Raw genomic sequence first — 21,763 nt, forward strand, 5'->3', positions numbered from 1 at the left:
GAGAAAGTCACTTTTATGGAAATATTTTTATATTGATTTTTTTATATCTTTTCTATTTGGGTGTCATTCGTACATGAATTTTCATAATGCACAGGCGAAGAGTAGGAGTCAATTTTATTCCTAAAAAAAAAATTTTTTTAATCGCTAATCATTTTCAAAAGGTTTTTCATTTCCAACAAAGTCAATTATTTCTGAAAAGGTCTTACGTTTAGAAAAATAAGTAGTACTGTATACTATATGATATAAAGTTTTACATTAAAAATTGTCTATTTCTGTATAAATCGTATATATTGAAAGCATTATACAAATCAGGATGTATTGTATTGTATACTTATGAAAAAAAATAAAAATACCGTCAGTACTAGTAGAGAAAAAACGGCAGGAACGTTGAGGAACATTAAGCCCTTGATTTGTTTTTGCTGATGCAGGAGGAAGCAGAGCACCTCGCCACAGCCCACGCTAACCGGGCCACGGAGGTCCTGCTTCCCTTCGACGGAATCAGCGTGGAGTGGGAAGAGCTTAAACGCACCCTGCAAGGCTGCGAGGACTCGCTTTTCGTGGCCAGCAGACTGCAAAGCTTCATCCAGGTCAGCAGATGGCGCTCATGCCAATTAACTGACAATTACTCAAGGCATAACAACTGTTGATTGATTAATGACATAAACATGCAAAATTATTCTATTTGCTCTAACCCACATGTCACCTCGGGCCCTATTTTGCGAAACACAGTCATACAATTACTGCATTGTGATCGTTTTCATGATGACCGCCCCATTGCACAAAAGAAGTCAACAATGACTACAAATAATCCACAGAATCAAAAAATAGTCAACAACACACTTGGTTAAGTTGGGTGTGATTCATCACGACAGCTCTACAAGACGTTCTGTATTAGAAAACAATAGAATTCCCCTGTTGCTGCTTCTCATCAGGACCTGGACTTGTTTCTGACCTGGCTGGTCCAAACTCAGACGTCCGCCGCCTCGGACCAGCTGCCTAATGATTTGGAGGAAGCCGAGAGACTCATCAATAAACACGCCGCACTCAAGGAGGAAATTGGACGGTGCGTACCTCGAAGCTGGTCCACTATCCTTTGTCAACATAAAGTTAGAATCAAATGCAGCACACCAGTCAGTCACAAAAGATCCCACCCAAAATGTCATATTACTTTGTTTACAAAAATGACAGATAGATGGGTAGATAGATATCCTGTGAGGGAAAACATTTCAAAACCATTTGAAAACCATGATGCGCTGCTGCTGTGACAAGCAGTCATTCTCATAAAGCGCCATGCCCCCCAAAATTGGAAAGTTCTTACGTTCTCTCCCTTCCCTCATAGTTTATGCACCACGCTTGTCACAGAAGGTCCCAAATCAAAGTCTTTTGTTGTCAAAAAGTGAATTGTAGTTGTCCTCCGCAGTTACGAGGAGGACTACGAGCGTCTGCAGGCGATGAACGAGCTGCTGGAGTCGGAGGAAGCGCCTCTTCCACAGGCCGCCCTGCAGCAGTGGCTGCAGAAGCTGGACGTGGGCTGGAACAAGCTGCTGGAAATGTGGGAGAGCCGGCGGGACGTCCTGGTGCAGGCACATATATTTCACCTGTTCCTGCGTGATGTCAAACAGGCAGAGTCCTTCATCAACAACCAGGTGAGGAAGGTTACGGGCTGAACCACACTCAACTAGTTGATGTGTTGACTTTTCTGGTCCGATGTGAAGAAAAATAAAATCCAAGGCGTTTTGTCTATTAAAAAGTTGGACTCAACCATGCCACACCAGTGACAGAAGCCCCCCAACCAGTCACTTGTTGCCAAAGAGCATAGGCTTTGTATCTTGTAGGAGTCAGCGCTGGCCCACGTGGAGCTTCCCACCACAGTGGAAACAGTGGAGGCTGCGGTGAAGAAGCACAAGGACTTCACCACCACCATGGAGCTCAACCTGCATCGCATCAAGGCTGTCATTGAGGCCGGCGAGAGCCTCATCAGCCAGAACAACATCTACTCGGAGCGCATACGACAGAGAGTAGACATGCTTGCCAACAGGTACCCCAGCTTAAAATGATCTTGATTGATTTTTTTTTCCCCGACGAATTAAGTTATCTCCACAAGCTTATTGCTAACTTATAATGATAAACGCCATAGACGGGCTAAGGAATAGCATCAGTGGCGCTGTGTTATAACTATTTAAGCAACAGATATTTGAACGCAAACGGTGGAGCAACACCAAATATATTACAACCATACACAAAGACATATATTTTTTTATCCCCCACGAAGAACAACTACTATTACTGCAGTTTACTGAAGAGCTGAGACTGAGACTGAATCTGCATTACACTGCCTCAAGAATGGCCAAGAAACCAGGAGCAGCACAATGTCTTTTAAATTGAAGCTAAAATGTTTCAATAATAAAAATTATTCAGTTATTCATAAATAAAAACATTTAAATTTCTTTTCTTTTTAATCATGCCATGTTTTTATGAAGTACCATATTATGGAGTGCTATTTTTCTGATGAAAAATCACACCCTGGGTAAGACTGGGACAGATCAATGACGCACCCATTCATTTCAATGGGGATCAATGATTTGCAATGTGGGTTTTTTGCGTTATGAGGTCACAGAACGAATTAAATCATATCTCAATGCTCTGAAATGATAAATAATGCAATTAAGAATGGGGAAGTTTCACAATTTGCAATCCCACGTAAATAGCGGGAATCCACTGGATTCGTTTAAAAAATTATTTTTTTAATTATTTCAAGAATTTTTTTTCATTCATGCTTTGTAATTAATAAAATATTGCAATTATACTATTGACAATGATGATTTTTTTATATGCTAAATTAAAAAAAGTCTCACTCTCATTACATTTTAAATAAAGATTATTTAAAGAATATAAATGAATTATCTTTTATTAGCAATACAAATCACATACACATACCAGGACCACCATCCTGCATATTATTGATGTTTTTTTTTTTCCAACACACCTGTACCAAATGATCAGAATCATGATCAGGCTTCTGTAGCTTTTGCTGAGGCGCTGATTATTTGAATGAGGTGTGTTGGAGGAGGGAAACATCTAAAACATGCAGGTTAGTGGTCCTTGAGGACCGGATTTAGACACCCTGCTCTCAATGATTCAGACTAATGTGAGTGCAGCTGTCGCATTGCTATTCAGCCATTAAACAACAATGAGCATCAGCAGCCGGGACACAACTAACATCTGCCCATGAAATCCATCTGATTGTGTGCATATGTGCGTGTGCGTGTGCGTGTGTGTGTGTGTGTGTGCGTGTGTGTGTGTGCGTGCGTGCGCGCACACTCCCGTCTGTTGTTGGGGCAGGGATGAGTGTGTCGTCAGCTGAGGGGTTTGCCTATCCGCTCAATTTCAGTAAATGTGCTGTAAACAGTATATTTGCGATTCGATTGCAGTGAATTAAGAATTATAATAACCTTGTCCCCATTTATGCTGCACTTATTATTTTTAATGCCTTAAAATAGCATACGCAGAATTTTAAAAAGATGATCACTGCGTATGGTTTTCTTCAAAATCCTATATATCTGTTTTTTTGGTCATATTACAGTATGAGGACCTTTCACATTGTCTCGACTGAAAGATGCAAACTTTAGAGCTACAGAAAGTGTGTTGAATTTACGTGCTTATGTTTTGGGATCAGGGGCAACCAGAACCGCGAACAGGCCCATCAGTGGTTGGAAAAACTCAATCACCAGTGGGCTCTCCAGAGGTTCCTCCAGGACTGTCACGAGGTGAGTATGTCAAAGACCAGACTTGATTTGTTTTGAACGTTTCTTCCTCTGCTCCCATTTGGTTAGTGGGTTTGTAAACAATGTATGCTTTGTTCACACAGTAAAAATTCCAAACTTGTCGAAACGTGTATCCGCAAAACATGTTTTTAATGATTGACCAAGCTAGCAGATCAGATACAAATTCAAGTCCTCTGTTCATAAAAATAAGGACTCAAATGCACCACACCAGTCACACAATCGACTGATGAGCACGTCTGCCTCACAGTGCAGAAGTGCAGGGTTCGATTCCAGCTCCCGCCTTCCTATGTGGAGTTGACATGTTCCAAAAACATGCATGGCAGGTGAATGGAACACTCTAAATCACAAGTGACAAACTCAAGGCCCAGGGGCCCATACACCCCCCAACACATTATTTTAGGTGGCCCTTGCTAAAATCTGTGCTGAAATGTCAATTTGTCATGTGTAATAAATAACGTTGAGCTTTTGCAATAATTTTGTGACCCTGTTTACACTCACTTGAAAAATGATTGAACAAACAACAAACAAATAGATTTCAAAACTAGTAATCTATCAATTTGTTGTGTACAAGTAATAACAGGGTGAGATGAATGAACATTTATTCGATTTCACGGTCGTAACGGCCCTCCGAGGGAAGACTTTACTCCAGCACAACTGTGTGCATGGAGTTTTCTTTCTTTTTGTAATTTCAGAGACGGACAAAGTCAGAAAGGGGCGTTTGTGCTCTTTTGAGAGTGAACACAGCCAACTTACTTCCTGACCAATGAAAGCGGCTCCACCCATTCTCTTCCAATTCAGCGCACATAGTCTTTGACATTCCATGCGGAAGATCGAAGCATGCAAAATACATTTATTATTATTATTATTATGTAATTGTAAATATGATTATGTACAGTATGTTTGTAAAATACAATATATGTGTACTGCTTGATTAAAACCAGTAAATGGGCACATGCAGTGAAGTCACCTGCTGCATCTCTAAAATAAACGCCTACATCTGTCACTCGATCACTTGACTTTACGGCCTTCTTCTTTGGCCTGCGCTCTAGAACCAGGTTGGAAGGGGTTCTGCGGAATGGTTCCATTGTAATCACTCTGTCCCGAAAAAGTGTAATGGAAAAGCGACCACAGAGCTCGGAACCAGGCTCTTTTGGGGTCAAACTGGTACAATGGAAAGGGGCTGAAAATGTACTTGTAATTAATGAAAAGTACAGAGAAATTAAAGCCTGTAGAACTTCTAAGCAGTTTCTGAAGAAAATATTCCGTCATTGGCGCTGAGGCTCAGCGTATCAGCCCGTTGAGCACAAACCGTTGTCCAATTTCCCCTCGTGCGATGCAACTGCAGTACGGCGGCCAACTGCAGAAGTGGGGGTGGGGTGTGGTTAAGTGTGTGTGCGTGTGTGTATGTGTGGGTGTGAGAGAGAGAGAGAGAGAGAGAGAGAGAGAGAGAGAGAGAGAGAGAGAGAGAGAAATCCATTTCAAAGAAAACACTGACACACACATTGAACCCCCTGCATCATCAGCTGTGTCCGGTAAGCTCCCCTCACTCCTCCCCCCCCGCCCTCCCTTCGCTTCCCACCTCCTCCTTCAATGAATGTGGGAGGCGCCAGCGCATCATCTCGGGCAGTCTGCCATTTTATTGTTTTGGGAAAAGGAGGGGGAGGAGGACGAGTTTTTTTTTCTGCTCTTTCTCCTGCGCACGTGCTCGGATGCGGACCCTGGTGACGGATCCCCCTGCCCCCCTTCGCTTCCTCTTCGTCCTCCTCCTCGGGCCGTTCCTGCTCAGGAGCGTCGCCGGTAAAAGCCGGTTTGAGTTGAAGGCGATGCTGCATGCCGATGCGAGGATGTTGTTGCCGGAGATGACGATGCTGTCGTGTGCGTGTGCGTGTGCGTGTGTGTGTGCGTGCGTGTGTGTGTGTGTGTGTGTGTGTGTGTGTGTGTGCACGTGTGTGTGGATATGTCTTGCGTGTGTACGTTGGGATTCCTGCTTACTTGACATGTGTGTACTTGGTGACTACATTCGACCATGTGTGTGTCAGTGTGTGTGTATATATATTTATCACAAAGGCCGCCGGGCCTGCTGGAGCCTATCCCAGCTGTCTTTGGGCAGTAGGCAGGGGACACCCTGAACCGGTTGCCAGCCAATCGCAGGGCGCACATAGACGAACAACCATCCACGCGCACATTCGCACATAGAGACAATTTCGAGTGTTCCATTAACCTACCATGCATGTTTTTGAAATGTGGGAGGAAACCGGAGTACCCGGAGAAAACCCACGCAGGCCCGGGGAAAACAAGCAAACTCCACAGTAATGTGATGCCTCCATTGCTTCGGGACATCAAAACTTGTTGACTTTAAATGATTGATTGATTGATTATGATTATGAAGCTCTTTCTTTTTGCCCCCAGTTGGGCAACTGGGTGAGCGAGAAGATGCTGATGGCGAGGGACGGAAACTGCGATGACATGCAGAAGCTTCACAAGAAATGGCTCAAGCACCAGGCCTTCATGGCAGAGCTAGCACAGAACAAAGAGTGGCTGGACAAGATTGAGACGGTGAGTCCATTTATTATGACATGCTATCCTAATACCTTCATTCAAAACAAGCAGCATATCATGCACTGTCTAGGCCGGGGGACGGCAACCCATGGCTCGAAAGCCGCACTCTTTTCGGCTCTTTTCTGCTTCATGCATAGTCTGCTCTATTTCAGCAAAGTACTGTGAAAAGTCTCTCACCATCTTTTTGTGATTTTCTTGTTTTGGTTGCTGCTTTCCACAGTGTATTTCATTCAAGATTAATGTATCATCATTTTCCTCATTCCTCGCAACATATCATGCGTGGCTATTTTTGGTATCACACTGTAAACAGCTTTTCTTCTTTTAGCTTTTGCTGTTCAAAATCAAACCTTGCAATCAGTCATGATTTCCTTGTTTCTACTGTAGTGTCATATCATTCACTGACAATAATAATTCTCTCGGTCTTTCATCTTCTTCTTTTGTTGTCTTTGTCATGCGCTGCAGGATTTGGGGCGAAACACTACAAACTGCAGCCTTTTCTCCGCTTCTTTTACTTTTACTGTTTGTCATTGCCTTCCGCACGTAGCATGCTATCCTCATATAAAAGCAGCATATTATGCACAGTCGTTGGGGTAACTTACAAATGGCCTCTATTTGTATTCATCTGTCTGATTGTGCTTTCATTGTTTTATTGCCTTTCATATTACCATGAAACCCCATTTGAGCTAATCTGGCATCATACTGTACACACCAATCATCAAAATTAAGAGATACCATTTGGATAATTTAATGCTAACTGATGCTAATGCTATGTCAGATGGATTGCAGCGAGCATTTCTTTCGTGAATGTTTGGCACCACATGAGCGTCACTCAAACCGCTCCACATAAGTCAATCCTAATGCTGTTGGAATCAAACAGGTGACTTCTCCCTCGTGAGGCATATGCTGAAAACGAAAAGGAGGTCACGCATGCGCTCACTTGTGCACCGCATCAAGCTTCCCCTGCAGTATTCCGTGAGCGGGTATGGCTGAAACTCAACTCCTCCGCTGGGAGCACAGAGAGAACGGCCAGCGCACTAATCATGACTTAACATCAAAAGTCGTTGTCATGCTGAGAGCCAAAAAATAGAAAATATATGCTCTTTCCTTTGAGCGTCAACCATTGTTATTGTCCGTGAAGAGCTCTTCAAACACTGAGGAGAACGGCGTCCTGATTTAAGCGCCGCCGTGTCGACGTGGGTCGTGAGTTGTTTTTTTTTTTTTTGCTGTCCTGATTGCGTCTCCTCTGAGTGCTTGTGGACTACTTTTATCCTCAATGATGATGCACAAAAGGACGCTTTGAAAACAAGTGATGCCTTGACAGGCCTGAGAATCTAGTGTTTGAACGTAGGGATGTGCACACTAGTTGCAACAGTTGTAATATTAGTTAGAATTGCTGGTAGTGGCAGTGGTTGTTGACTTTGCACAAATGTTGCTTCCACATGGGGAGCCAGGATGTCGACTGAATGACTGTCAGGTTTCCCCACGCTCGGGAGTAAATATTGATACGCTAGCAGATTTGGAGGCTAGCAGATGTCTGCCACAGTGACAGACTGACTGTACGTCTGAGCTTCTGTCAGACAACCTTGTTCACTGCAATTCCGTCTGTGCGCCGTGCATCCCTTTTTAATGCAATGAATAAACTACATAGATCGTTTGTGCCGTTTCCTCGTAAGCAATTGTATGACTGTGATCACAAGGAGGTTAATGTTTAGTATGAGTGATATCACCTCCCATGTGAGACAGAAACTCGTGTATGTCGAATTTTTTGTTCATCATCTCCTCTTCCATGTAAGGAATCAATCGGAAAGACAACTGACATTGTTTTCCGATAAACAATTGCATGTTTATGACAGCCATGACAGTGGCTTTTATGTTAGTTAGACCTTAAAGGCTGCATTTCCATCTGTATGTCTCCCGTTTCTCGCAAGAAATCAGCGAGATATAAAACTACTAGTGTTTTCCAGTAAACAATTGTATGTTTGTGATCGCAGGGTGGCTCGTTGTCAATATGTTGTCAGGGGACGTTGAATCCTGGGTTCCGTGCCTTAGTTTTGTTTCCTCTTTTTCGCAACAATTGACCTAGAAAAGCGGCTCTTGGTGTTTTTCAGTAAAGAATTGAATGTTAGTCATCACGATGTTTAGTGTAAGATGCAACCTGCCATATGAGTCAAAGGGTCCTGTGTTCTGCATTCCCTGTCTGCTCTATACAACATCTCATTCTTGCAATGAATCTCCTAGAATTCAATTTGCGGCATGCATTACAAGGAATATAGAAAATATTTACTGAGTGTGTGCGCGTGTGTGTGTGTGTGTGTGTGCGTGTGTGTGCATGCCTGTGAGCAAATGTGGTTGCTTCAGCCCACGCGGTCCTCCCACATTCACAAGACACATTTAAACAACAATTTAACATCACCGCAGTGGTCTCAGTGCTACATTATTGCTGCTTTTCAGGCCAATAACTGGCCATAAGATTAGGAACATCCGTGAGCTCTAATGCTGTGGTTTTCTTCAAAAACTAGGATTTCTTTCAGTTGTGATGTTACCCTTTTGCTACTGGTGAAAAGGGTACAAATAGGGAATAACATTTGGCTGGGGGATGGGAGGGAGCAGGTGCTTTGGTGTGTGTGTCTGTGTGTAATGTAATGGTACATTATCTGCACTCCCTTCCCCCCAATTACCATGGTCTCTTCTTTTCATCTGCAGCTCCCCATTGCAGACAGATATACTCACACATATGGTGACATACTGTCTGTCTGTGTTGTCTTTGTCTTTCATGGAAAAAAAAAAAAATCTGATCCCGCACGACAAGTATGTTGTGTTGCTGACATGTAACATTGGGGTCTCGCAGGAGGGCCAGCACTTGATCCAGGAGAAGCCTGAGCTGAGCCCGCTGGTGCGTCAGAAATTGGAGGAAATTCGCCAGTGCTGGCTGGACCTGGAGAGCACCACGCAAGCCAGGGCCCAGCAGCTCTTCCAGGCCAACAAGACAGACCTGCTGGCTCAGAGCTACCGCAGCCTGGACCAGAGACTGGGGCAGATGGAGGGCCAGCTGGCCTACGTGGACTGCGGCCACGACCTGGCCACTGTCAACAGGCAGCTGAAAAAATTGCAGGTTGGTACTGTGATTTATCCTACCTACACTAGCATGCGCGACACAACTACCAACCGATTTATCCGCCTACTTGCCCTACCCAGCACACCTACCCACCTATCTACCCATGCACCTACTTGGTCTTGTCCGTTCTTGTACATTCAGAACATGGAGTACCAGATGGAGGAGTGGTACCAGGAGGTTGGTGAGCTGCAGGCTCAGGCGTCCGCTGTGCCGCAACAAACACGAGCCAAGGAGACGGTGGCTGAGCAGCAGGCAGCGGTCGAGGCTCGCATGGTGCGCCTCATCGAACCTCTCAAGGAGCGCAGGCGACTGCTGCTGGCCTCCAAGGAGGTCCACCAAGTGGGACGAGACCTGGAGGATGAGATGGTGAGTATCGTCTACGATGTGCGACTATCAAAAAAAAAAAAAATCATACTGTTTACATTTTTCCATCTGGACTTGTTTTCAAGCTTTTGTGTAGAACACGTCCTTCACCTTGTGCTTTACTTTTAGGCTTTTTTTAAGACAACTCTGCTCTCATGCATTAGGCTCACAGTCTGTGATATAGCACGTGACACAAAAGCCTGGAAAACAAGCACAGAATGGCAGATGTGAAGGATATACGAGTGTAGTGGAAAGATGTGCAATATAGTGACATAAGCAGATAGTCTGTCACTGTACATTTATGTGAGAACATGAATATCTGACTTGTCATTGCGTGTTGCAGTTGTGGGTGCAGGAGCGCCTCCCACTGGCCATGAGTCAGGAACATGGCTCCTCCCTGCAGTCGGTGCAGCAGCTCATGAAGAAGAATCAGGTTTGGGCGATCAGAATCTCCATTTAGCACTTGCAATCATGTAATGCTGTCATGGGCGAAATTCAGCTCACAGACCACATACCGGTATTTAAATGATCAAAACTCCTCTTATGTTTGTTTGTATTACTTCCATATTCATTCCACATAAAGAGATGAAGAACCATACACACCCACATTCACACCATCATTGAGTCGGAACCAATCCCACGCTGAAGGCACACAAGTCAGGCGAGTGTACCACTACACTATCAGCGACACATATTATATATACACATTATAACTTTTTTTAACCTCTTCTTGAAATGACCTGGCCCATCTGTCCATTTCCTAAAATTAAATGTGGCCCTTGAATGGAAAAGTTTGCCCACCCCTGCTCGAATGCATCCTTCCCCTGTTATCTTGCAGACTCTCCAAAAGGAGCTCCGGGGCCACCTGAGCCGTGTGGAGGAGGTCTTGGAGCGTGCAGCCATCTTCGCTTCGGTCCGCAGTCCCGAGGCAAATGCTGTCCATGTGGGTCACGAGCAGCTGTCCCAGCTCTGGGCGCTGCTCTGGGCCGAAACGGAACGTCGGCAGCTGGTGCTGGACGCCATGTACCAGGCGCAGCAGTACTACTTTGACACTGCCGAGGTGGAAGCCTGGCTCAGTGAGCAGGAGCTGCACATGATGAATGAGGAGAAAGGGAAGGTGAGAAAAAAAATATCTATATTTTCGGGATGCACAAGCTGACATAATCTGGAAATCACCTCAAAGGCTCAACAGTCGCATTTATTGAGGGGTGAAAATTCTTTTCAGAGGTGCCTCCATAAAACGTCTTCCTTCCTCATCATCTTCATCTTCTTCCATTCAGGACGAGCCGAGTACCTTGCAGCTGCTGAAGAAGCACCTGGTCCTGGAACAGACCATCGAGGACTATGCTGAGACCATTGGGCTGCTGTCTCAGCAGTGTCGGCAGCTGCTGGAGATGGGACACCCTGACTGGTTAGAGAACAAACACACAATGCAATCTATAGACTTTTTGGGCAAACTCAAAGACATATTCGATCAACTGAAGCGTGAGAAGAAATGTTTTGAACCAGTTGAGTCCATTTTTGGACCAACTGGAGACTCTGTAGACCAACTGAATCGGCCTGAGATTCTTCAAAGCCTGTTTAGACCAATTGAATAGGCATTAAATACGGTTTGGTCTAACTAGAGAATCCGTTAGACCAAATCAACTTTTGTTAACTTTTGTATCAACTCAGTTAAATCAAAAGTTGATTTAACTGAGTCTTCAGGGACATTTTGAAGCCACACCAAGAGGGTCTACGAGACTTTTTGGAACAAATATAGAAAAGCTTTTTCTTACATCAATGACACTCAGATGTAAAAAAAAACTTGCTCTTTTGTATTCTGTTTCTGGCACAGTGAGCAAATCAGTAAGAGTCAGTCGCAGGTGGACCGCTTGTACGTTTCGCTGAAGGACCTGGTGGAGGAGCGCAAGAGCCGCCTGGAGCAGCAGTACTGGCTCTACCAGCTCAACCGCGAGGTGGATGAGCTGGAGCAATGGATTGCTCAGAGGGAAGTGGTGGCTAGTTCACCCGAGCTGGGACAGGACTTTGAGCATGTCAGCGTAAGTTGGAACACTGTGGATTCCGCATCAGCTGCATCAGGGCCATAAATAGTAGAGAACATGACAATGCACATTTACACAGCGATTGCAGCTTACCACATTCTGAGCTCGGAAAAAAGGCAAAGCAATGCTTACCGACTTGGCCAGTTGCGATGAAAGACTCTACATTGGCTAGTGTTTAAGATGCTGTAGATTGAATCATTCACTCCCAAAGACGTTTTTAAACATCTTTTCAGACTTGGTCCATAATTGGCTGTTACTGAATGAGTTAATCACCATGATGGCTAAAAGTTGAAGATAAAATGACAGCTGCGCTGCTCCTCTCAACATGGAAGATTCTACAAGAATATCAAAATATCTTTTTTTTAGTTGCTCCAGGAGAAATTTACAGAGTTTGCATCAGAGACAGGCAGCGTGGGTCAGGAACGCGTGACGGCTGTCAATCAGATGGTGGACGAGCTTATCGATTACGGCCATGCCGATGCTGCCGTCATCGCCGAGTGGAAGGACGCCGTCAACGAGTCATGGGCTGAACTGCTGGAGTTGATAGAGACACGAGCACAGATGCTGGCTGCCTCGCACCAGCTGCACAAGTTCTTTGCTGACTGCCGGGAGGTGAGCTCGTAGCGCCACCCAGGTGGTAGGAAACGTCGAAAAGTCGCACTGATGAAGTTATGTGAAAACACTACTGGATGAGTTGGACATGAAGCAACTTTTGCTTTCATGGTTTCCAGGTTTTGTCTCAGATTGAGGACAAGCACCGCAGATTACGGGAGGTGCGCATCTGTCAGAGCAGTACGGCCAACACCAGCACGCTGCAAAGGCTGCTGCACGGCTTCGAGCAGGATATCCAGCTGCTGGTCACTCAGGTACAGCATATAAAATGTTTGCCGCCCCTGATGTAAAAGGTCAAGATTGTCCCTTTTCTGCGGGAGCCTTGTAACGTCATTGTGGTCCATCAGGTGCGTCAGCTGCAGGAGAGCGCGGCCCAGTTGAGGACCGTGTATGCCGGTGAGAAAGCGGAAGCCATTGCCTGCCGCGAGAACCAAGTTATGCAATGCTGGAAGGAGCTGCTCACCTCCTGCGAGGAGTGTCGGCTACAGATCACCACTGAGACGGACAAGCTCAGGTTCTTGGGCCTTGCTCGCGATCAGATCATGTGGATGGACTCCATCCTCTGCCAGATCAACACGGGGGAGAAGCCAAGGTATGCATGCAGCACCCTTCTTTGGCCTTTTTTAATCTTGAAGCTCTTGTACTTGTATTTGTATTCATTATGAACCCAATGTGGTTCGAATTGGGGTTTCAAGCCTGGGTTAGGCTTGCAAACAAGTGTTAGGACCTCCCAGTAGAGTTTCAAGATAGTTTTGGGGTTTCAAATGAGTGTTAGGCTTTCAAAGTAATGTTTCAAGCTGGGAATTGAGTGAGTTCCAAACCAGGGGTATGGTTTCACGACAGCGTTCTGGTTGGTACTGTTGGTATGTGATGCTGTCCTTATGTGTATTTCCGATGTGTCACCGTGTGGTGTTCAGGGACGTGTCGTCTGTGGAGGTTCTGATGAACTATCACCAGAGTCTGAGGAACGAGGTGGACGCCCGGAGTCAGAGTGTGATGGAATGTATCGACATGGGAAAGATGCTGCTGGCGGCGAGGAACCCTGCAGCTCACCAGGTCATTCTACTAATTTGTGAATGAATTGCAACAGTTTCCCAATTTTTATTGCATCAAGGCGCATAACGATGATGATGATAAAGATGAGAACGTTTGACATTATTTGAGTGCAGATCAAGGAGAAGCTGGACCAGGTGGTCGCCAAGCAACACGAGCTGTCTGTGAAGTGGGACAGGCACTGGGAGGCCCTGCAGCAACGTACGTGCACATACACGCACAAGTACAGTATATTACAGAAAGCCGTTTGAACACTTATTCAATATCCCTTGTATTGAGCTAAAGGTCCATGTACTAATATGCGCTTTGTTACATGTTACTAGTGAGCCAAAATGTGCAGTAGTTGACACCTGCACACTAAAATTATGACTCGTTAAGCTCTAGATGTTAGTTTGTAAAATTTTTGTAATGTCATTAGTAGTCTTAATAACACATTTGTCAGCTTGTGACATTTCGGTCTGACAGTACAAGTAACTTGTAGTTTGTATATTATCGTGAGATAAATTGGGGACCTGCCTGGAGACCCATCTGCCTTCCCATTTTTGTTTGGATGGGTCGAAACTGTAAAATGAAAATCGTTGCTCTAGCTAGTCACTCCAGCAGTGCACTGAATTGTCATACGAGTGAGGAAAAAGACCGTATGAGTACATGGCCCTTAACCTAGATAACAAGGATATCGAATCAATGCTAAAAGTCCATTCCATAATCACAATATGACACATACAAGTCTTTTGCTCATATTTTACACTGAACACTGTATATAGAGTACAATGGTGTCTAAATGTTGCCCGTGCAGTGCTGGAGGTTCACCAGTTTGCTCAGGAGGCGGTGGTGGCGGAGGCGTGGCTGACGGCGCAGGAGCCCCTGGTCAGCAGCAGGGAGCTGGGAGGCAGCGTGGATGAGGTGGAGCAGCTCATACGTCGACACGAAGCCTTCCGCAAAGCCGCCGCCACTTGGGAGGAACGATTCAGCTCACTTAGACGGCTTACCACGGTACGCCTCTGCTTGTTCTTAATCTAAACCTATTCCGAATTTTTCTAAATTCAAGGCGCCATTTCGCATCTGTGTCCACTGTCTCATGCAGTCCACCAATTCCTGACACATGTTTCAATGTTATGTTTCAAGCCTGGAGTAGTGTTGGTTTTCAAGCACGTTTTGAGGTTGAAAGTTCCATTTCAGGTTTCAAATCAGGGTTACGGTTTCATATTAGGATTTCACGATAGGTTTTCAAATTAGGGTTTCCCATTGAGGCGACATGGCAGGGTTGGGGTTTAATACCGAATAGGATTTCAAGACTGGGTTACTGTTTCAAATCAAGTTTTCAGGCTTAGGTTAAGGTTTCAAACAAGGGTTAGGATTTCAAGTCAAAGTCAAGATTCCATATTTGGGTTAGGATTAGATTTCAAATTAGGGCTAAAGTATAAAAGTAGGGTGTAAAATCAGAGTTGGTTCCAAAGTTTTCAAATGAGGATTTTAAGGCAGTGTTAGGATTGCAAAGTAGTTTGCATTTGGGTCTCAAACCTGAGTCTCAAAGTAGTGTTTGAAAGTTTCAAATTGTGGTGTCAAGTTTCAAACAAGGGTAAGTGTTTTGGTTTTAAAGTACGGTTTCAAGCCTGGGATTGTGTTTTAAGGATTAGCAGACTCAAGTTAGGGTTTCAAGACCTGCTGTTGTGTTCCGAGTAGATGAGCAGGTGTTTGTGTCATTTGTCCAGGTGGAGAAGCTGAAAGCCGAGCAAAGCAAACAACCGGCAACGCCTCTGCTGGGCCGTAAAGTCTTCCTGGACCCCCAGGATGCATCCCCCGCCCCCCCTTCCAGCCTCCACCGCCTGCCCCTCTCCCCTGTCATGAGACAGACCATCTATGAGCAGAATGAGGCCAGCACACCGCCCTCCCCCTCGCCCGCGACACCGACGCCATCCCCCTCGAGAGTCCGATATCCCGTCCATCCCGCCCATTCGTCCATCTTGTCCGTGGCCACGGCCGCCATGTTGGTCTCGGCCAATCAGGCGCGAGAAAGCAGCAGGAAGGCGGGTCACCTTCAACCCAAGGTGAGAATACCTGGGCATTTTTCATCAAGACCCTATCCCACTGAGGATCGAAGTTACTTTTTATTTCCTTTTGACTTTTTCTTTTTCAGATTCAATTACTTTTCTTTTTAGAGTGGGTTTCCTATTTTTTTTATCAGCTTTTATGCATTCATCCATTATCTGAGCAGCTTATCCTCACGAGGCTCGAGGCCGTGCTGGAGCCTATCCCAGCTGTATTCGGGCAGCAGGTGGGCTACACCCTGAACTAATTGCCAGCCAGTCGCAGGGTACACATTCACATTCACAATCACACGTAGGAACAATTGAGAGTGTTCCATTAACATACCAAGCATGTTTTTGGAAAATGGGAGGAAATCACAGTACCCGGAGAAAATCCAAACAGGCATTGGGGAAGAACATGCAAACTTAACACAGGAAGGCTGGAGCCCAGAATCGGACCCTGAGCCGTCTGTACTGTGAGGCAAACGTGCTAACCAGTCGACCACCATGCTGCCCTAGGTTTTTATGCTTGTGAAAAAAATATATATATTATATAGAGAGAGATACAATCATATAACTTTTTGGAGCATGGCTGTATATACTCTGACTTACCATTTTGTTTTGTTTTTTTACTCTTTTAGTTTACAAAAATGTTTTTTCAATGGTTTTGATGATTTCATAAATTCTGATAACCTTTCTTCAGCTGGAAGTGGACGCCAAGCCCTCGCCGTACCTCCGCCAACCCAAAATCAAACACCTGGATGACGCTGTGACACCCCTCCTTGTTGCCAGCCGGCTGGAGAAGGTTCGGGAGAAAGGCAGGGAGATGATAACAGAGAGAGCCGAAGTAGCCGTGATGGCTGAGGTGGTCCTCCAGGAGCCTAACCGTGACCGGCTCTATGGAGGGCCAAAGACCTTCAGGACTAACCCTGAGCCGCAGGTCCATACTCAGACTGTCCAGCTGGAGTGTCAGATGTCTCCCGAGCAGCTGATTCAGGCCCGCAAGAACGAGCTTCCTCAGGAGGTGTGGAGGGAACACACCGAACGGCGGGAGTGGCGGACCCTGGAGAGGCAGACATCCAGCGAACAGGAAGGGCACGGAGGCCACGAGGGCCGGAGGAGGGAGCGAGACCGGCACCGGCTGGAGAGGCAGGAATCCAGCGAGCACGACACTGGCAAGGAACAGTCTGACAGACGCTCAGGAGGAGGGTGAGATGTTTGTTTTGAAGACAATGATGCTTCTTTTCAGTCACTTTTCCACCACCAAGCTGTCCATTTCCAGGGATGTCCAACTCATTTTCAGTATTGAGGGTTCCCTCAGAGAACTGTTATTACTAAGACCAAATCAATGTATAATCAACTTATCATTTTATTACATACTATATCCACAATTGTGCTTATAGCCAACAGAAATGTTCGGTGGACTTTTGTCTCCGGCTCACGATTATATTCATTACACCAAAACAATAGCAGCCATCTTGCTTTGTGTGCTTTTTTTTTCTCCCCCGCAGAGAGAGGAGAGCCACCATGGCAGAAATAGTGGAGCAGCTTCAGGAGAGAGAAGCAGCACAGGTTGGAAATTTACATACTTTAAACGCAGCGCTTTCCAAAAGGTCACTAGCTGTGCTTGGAATCAGTCCATGTCCATGATTTAGTGCACAGTTGAATGAGTTGTCATTTTGTAGTGCTGTCCGAACGTGTAGGCACAATAGGTTATCACCTATATAGTGCCCTCAATCCAACAATGTACCTTGAAAAGTACAGTAGGTCCACTAGAAAAGAAATATATCCCATAATGAATTGCAAAAATGATTTTCTGTTCCCATGATATTGTTTGATATATGGCACAAGATACATTTTTGAGTTGTGATACAAAAATACAACAAACAAAGCATTAAATGACAACACGTACGGCCCACAATGCTTTTTTTTTTGTAAAATACACTTATCTTAAACCAATATACCTGTAATGTTATTATAATTCATTTTTTCAATATTTATTTCAGAAGGAGGAAAAGCTGATGGTGATGGGTTTTTTTTTCTTTTACACCCCAAACATGTTTTATAAAACCTCTAATATGCATTTTCCCAGAAACACGAGGAGTTGCCTAAATCTGTTTTACTTGCCGTACTAATTAATGCGCTTGCTCAAAATTGTGTCTATTCTTTATGTCTGTGTAGAATCGCTGGGTTATAGTAACAGGCAAAGTTTGAATAGAGGCAACTAGCCTGTCCTTGCTCATTCAAAAATGAGTTCTTTATGCTATTAGGCTAACCATATCTCTGAACACAGATATGTGCATTCATTCATATGTAAATCCTCCTGATTGACGCCTCTCCAGGCCCGAGGCGAGGTTTCCCAGCTGCCAAACGGCCTTCCAGAGAAGTCTTCCCGTCCTGACCGGCCTCGAGCTCGGGACAGACCCAAACCACGGCGCCGGCCGCGACCCAAAGAGCCGGGAGAAACCACGCGGCGTTCTCGCTCGGCTCCAGCTCAGAGTGGCCCCGCGGCCCCGCAGCCACCCACACACAGTGCACATCATGAGGGTTTCCTCTTCCGCAAGCTAGACATTGAGAGCCTAAAGAAGAGCACCAACAGGTGGGTCTTCGGGGTCCTGATACTATGCAAGACATGTCTGAGAATACTCACAACAGTTCATCACGGGTGGTCTTACACACCAAACTTATCCAGCAGAAAAGGAATTCCCCCAAAGTTTCCGCACAGGTGGCTGAGTCCTTCAAGACTGTTCAAATGATCGGAGAAAAAAAAAAAAAAAGATCTCTTCAGATTCTTCACAAGTTCCACAAATTTTCTGAATGCTATTCAGTTGGCCTAAATAGTATCAAACGACTCTGAATTTGGTCTAAAATGCCCTAGTAGACTCTCTAACTGGTCAAAAAGGCTCCAAAGACAGTCAAGTTTCAAACAACTTTTTTTTTTTGGTTGGTCTAAGAGTCACCAAAGAAAAGACTCTTCAGTTGAGCCATAAATTCTCTTAAGACTCTTGTTGATCCCAAAAGGCCCTAAAGATTTAAGTTGTTCTCAAAAGTCTCAGAAGACTCCCTCCAAAGATTTTTCATTTGGTCCAGAAACTTGATTACCACACTTTCAAAGTCTTTCAAGGCTGTTCAAGTGACCTCAAAAATCTCTAAATCCTATTTTTTCCCCAGAAAGTCTTTCAAGACTCTTATTGATCTAAAAAGTCTCTTTAGAGTATTCTGTTGATCAACTTTCATTTAACCAAACTGTCATACTTTTTGTTTCAATCGTTTGCTGCTGCTGCTGGCTGCCGTCCTCCTCGTCACCTCTAAGGTAAGTCCTATTTAAGTTCCCCGTTTTTCCCCAAAATGTAAGTATCCCCCTCCACCCTGCACGTGCCCCCTCTTCCCCTGTTGGCGTCCGTCTTGTATTGGTCTGCAGTGTGTTTTCTCCTCCCTTGTTGGTGTTGGTCCTTCTCGCCCACCTACCTGTAAGATCAGGTGAGTGAGGTGTTAGCTTAGCAGCGGGTACTCTGCAGCCCCCACTAACTTTTCACATCTCCGGCCCCTTCCCTTCCCTTTTCCCTCAACCCCACCCCCTCCGCTTTCCCACCTCAGCAGGTCTTGGGTGAACCTGTACTGCATTCTGCACAAAGGTGGGCTGGGCTTCTACAAGGATGCCAAGAACACCGCCACGGCATACAACAACGAGCCAATGCTCAACCTTGCCCACTGCCATTGTGATGTCACCAACGGTTACAAGAAGAAGAAGAATGTCTTCACGCTCAAGTACGAGATCAGTCTCGTCCCCCTCGCCTTATATTGCAACTTTTAACTCCTTATTGCCCCATTTATACCGAACACAATCATACTGATTGATCTCATGTGCTCACAGGACGAAGGATGGGAGCGAGTTCTTATTCCACGCTAAAGACGAAGTGAGTCATTCTTTTGTTTTGTTTTTAAACACGGCAACGGAACTTGACGGAAATTGACTATGACTCGTTTATGTGCCGGTGTCAGGAGGACCTGAAGATGTGGGTGAGCAGTATTGGCAGCAGCATCGCGGAACACGAGGAGATGGTCAAGTGGGGCCTCCCCCAAGCAACTACCTCATCCACCGATGAGGGCACACGGCACGACGGCAGCAAGGCTGGCTCGGAGCGCGGCGGCGAGCGATCAGACCGAGCCGAGAAGGCAGAGAAGGCGGAAAAAGAGAAAGAAAAGGACAGGGAACGGGACAAAGACAGGGCAGAGCGCTCAGATCGCGGTAGAAAGGTGGAAGCCAAACGCTCAGAGAAGTCCAGTAAGAAAAAATGATGTCTTCTCACCGCCTCCCACGTGGAAGCGCTTGGATGCAACGTGACGCAGGAAAGAAGAACTCTTTGAACTGACTTCTTCTCCTACTGTGTCTACGCCGTAACTCGGCCAACTAACTGGCTGTGCAGGGAAGTGAAGCGGGAAGATGATTGCCGCTTGTGAGACAGAATATCAAGTAGCTTGCGCTGTTCCTATTCTGATTGCTTTTATGAACTGTGGGTGCGTGCGTGCGTGCGTGCGTGCGTGCGTGCGTGCGTGCGTGCGTGCGTGCGTGTGTGTGTGTGTGTGCGTAGAGTTCAGAGTAATAGCAGTGTAATTAAAAAAGGGAGTAAACCTCAAAATTCTGACAATCGCAGTTTTTTGTTTTCAGTACCAGAAAAGTTATTCGCAACACCTTGAATCCAAATAAACATAAAAGAAAAACATGTATCAAAGATGTTACTCCTTGTAACAAATATGAAAAAAAAGAGAGAAACTATCAACTAAAAAATATTTGAAGATTTTAACATTTCCGTGATGCAATACAGATCTGAAGCACGCTACAGTTAGTCCCAAAGGTCCACCTTTGAAGATTCTGCAGAACAAAAATGCTTTAATAATTTGCGATAAATAATAAATAATCTTCCTTAAAGACTCATAAGTGAGTACAAAAGGAGTGGGCTAACATCTGGCACCTGTGAATTGGTGTGACACATAAATGTGAAGTACTTTTTTGAACACACTGCTATTTATACCGAACACAACTGTGTCTTTTAGTGGAGAAAGCCCTCAATCCGAAACTAATCTCATTGATCATACCACGAAAATCATCCAAATTTCTCTTTTTTTTTTTTGTTTCCATCAAATGGGAATCGGGTTGATGTGTACGTCTGTCCATTGCTCTCAGGTTTCTAACGTGTTGTAAGCGTGTGCTTGGTGTGTTCAAATGTCTTCCAGATGTGTGGTTCCAAACCAACAGAAATGTCAGCGGAGTGGAAGCAAGGAATGTTGGACGAATGACTGAATGTATGGCTAAATGAATGAATGGATGGCAGACCGGAAATCGCTTCAGCTGTCACACCTTTTGACTTTGCATGTCTGATTTGACGTGAAATCACATGTAGGAAAAAATTAAAAACAAAACACTCATTTGTTTCACGCCTCTTGACTTAGACTCAAAAGACTGGCTGCTCAGTTGTCCTACTCTTTGCCTACTTGAGTACAATTGGACACCTGTTTTCATGGCGAATCCTTGACATTTTATCTGGGATACCTGCTTCAGATCAGGACTATTTTGGCAAAATTTTGTGAAGGTTCGTCATGGCGAATCTTGACATTTTATCTGGGATACCTGCTTCAGATCAGGACTATTTTGGCAAAACTTTGTAAAAGTTCGTCAGAGCCCTGGAATTTGCCTCAAATGGCTGCTTCAAGCCAAAATGTCCAATGTCTTGTTGTATTTCAGTCTTGGGTCCTTGAGACTTTTTAGCAGAGTTGGGCAACATACTAATACACTAATATACAATATACATTTGCGTATGCTGTTCAGGGTTGGAGGGTGCTGAATTTACAATAAGCCTATCAATTGATTATATTATTTTATTGAAAGAATAACAACGTTTTAAAAAATTCATTTGAACTATCCAATTTTAGGCGTAAATCGCTAAATTAATGCAAATAACTTACAGGACTCTCGATCTAGTACAATGCAAATACTTGTGGGCCATATTAAAGAACAGACCTAGCCGTATGTGGACCGTGGGCCATAGTTTGCACATTGCCGTTTTAGTACCTGCTAAACACCTGCTAAAGAATATATAATAATTTAACTTTGTATGTTGTTAGTATGTTATGTGTTATTCATTTGGAACAGTAGTGAAATAGTTAATGCATGACAGCAATGGGCGAAAAGGAGACGAAGAAGAA

At 44.8% G+C, this 21,763-nt stretch overlaps 1 protein-coding gene across 3 annotated transcripts in view; it reads left to right on the forward strand.

Moving 5' to 3' along the window:
- Positions 1-20,986, forward strand: part of sptbn4b (spectrin, beta, non-erythrocytic 4b) — a 35,433-nt gene extending 14,447 nt beyond the window's left edge. For 2 of the 3 annotated variants that reach the window (XM_086125043.1, XM_086125042.1), the window contains exons 20-44: positions 429-587; positions 933-1,063; positions 1,421-1,646; positions 1,836-2,038; positions 3,677-3,767; positions 6,195-6,341; positions 9,193-9,456; positions 9,601-9,825; positions 10,166-10,255; positions 10,661-10,939; positions 11,103-11,233; positions 11,660-11,864; positions 12,234-12,479; positions 12,599-12,733; positions 12,827-13,071; positions 13,397-13,535; positions 13,649-13,733; positions 14,329-14,525; positions 15,245-15,580; positions 16,263-16,768; positions 17,071-17,131; positions 17,902-18,158; positions 19,157-19,327; positions 19,434-19,476; positions 19,562-20,986. In XM_086125043.1, the coding sequence (XP_085981169.1) occupies positions 429-587; positions 933-1,063; positions 1,421-1,646; positions 1,836-2,038; positions 3,677-3,767; positions 6,195-6,341; positions 9,193-9,456; positions 9,601-9,825; positions 10,166-10,255; positions 10,661-10,939; positions 11,103-11,233; positions 11,660-11,864; positions 12,234-12,479; positions 12,599-12,733; positions 12,827-13,071; positions 13,397-13,535; positions 13,649-13,733; positions 14,329-14,525; positions 15,245-15,580; positions 16,263-16,768; positions 17,071-17,131; positions 17,902-18,158; positions 19,157-19,327; positions 19,434-19,476; positions 19,562-19,858 (4,869 nt within the window). In that variant the 3' untranslated portion in view covers positions 19,859-20,986. The remainder of the gene's footprint in view (positions 1-428; positions 588-932; positions 1,064-1,420; positions 1,647-1,835; positions 2,039-3,676; positions 3,768-6,194; positions 6,342-9,192; positions 9,457-9,600; positions 9,826-10,165; positions 10,256-10,660; positions 10,940-11,102; positions 11,234-11,659; positions 11,865-12,233; positions 12,480-12,598; positions 12,734-12,826; positions 13,072-13,396; positions 13,536-13,648; positions 13,734-14,328; positions 14,526-15,244; positions 15,581-16,262; positions 16,769-17,070; positions 17,132-17,901; positions 18,159-19,156; positions 19,328-19,433; positions 19,477-19,561) is intronic. The other variant, XM_086125044.1, reaches the window with a different exon arrangement.
- The last annotated feature ends 777 nt before the right edge of the window (positions 20,987-21,763 follow it).

Source organism: Hippocampus guttulatus, chromosome 12 (assembly GCF_054856545.1).
Source record: "Hippocampus guttulatus isolate MCC_2025c chromosome 12, RoL_Hgut_1.0, whole genome shotgun sequence".
In the NCBI taxonomy this organism is placed as follows: Eukaryota; Metazoa; Chordata; class Actinopteri; order Syngnathiformes; family Syngnathidae; genus Hippocampus; species Hippocampus guttulatus.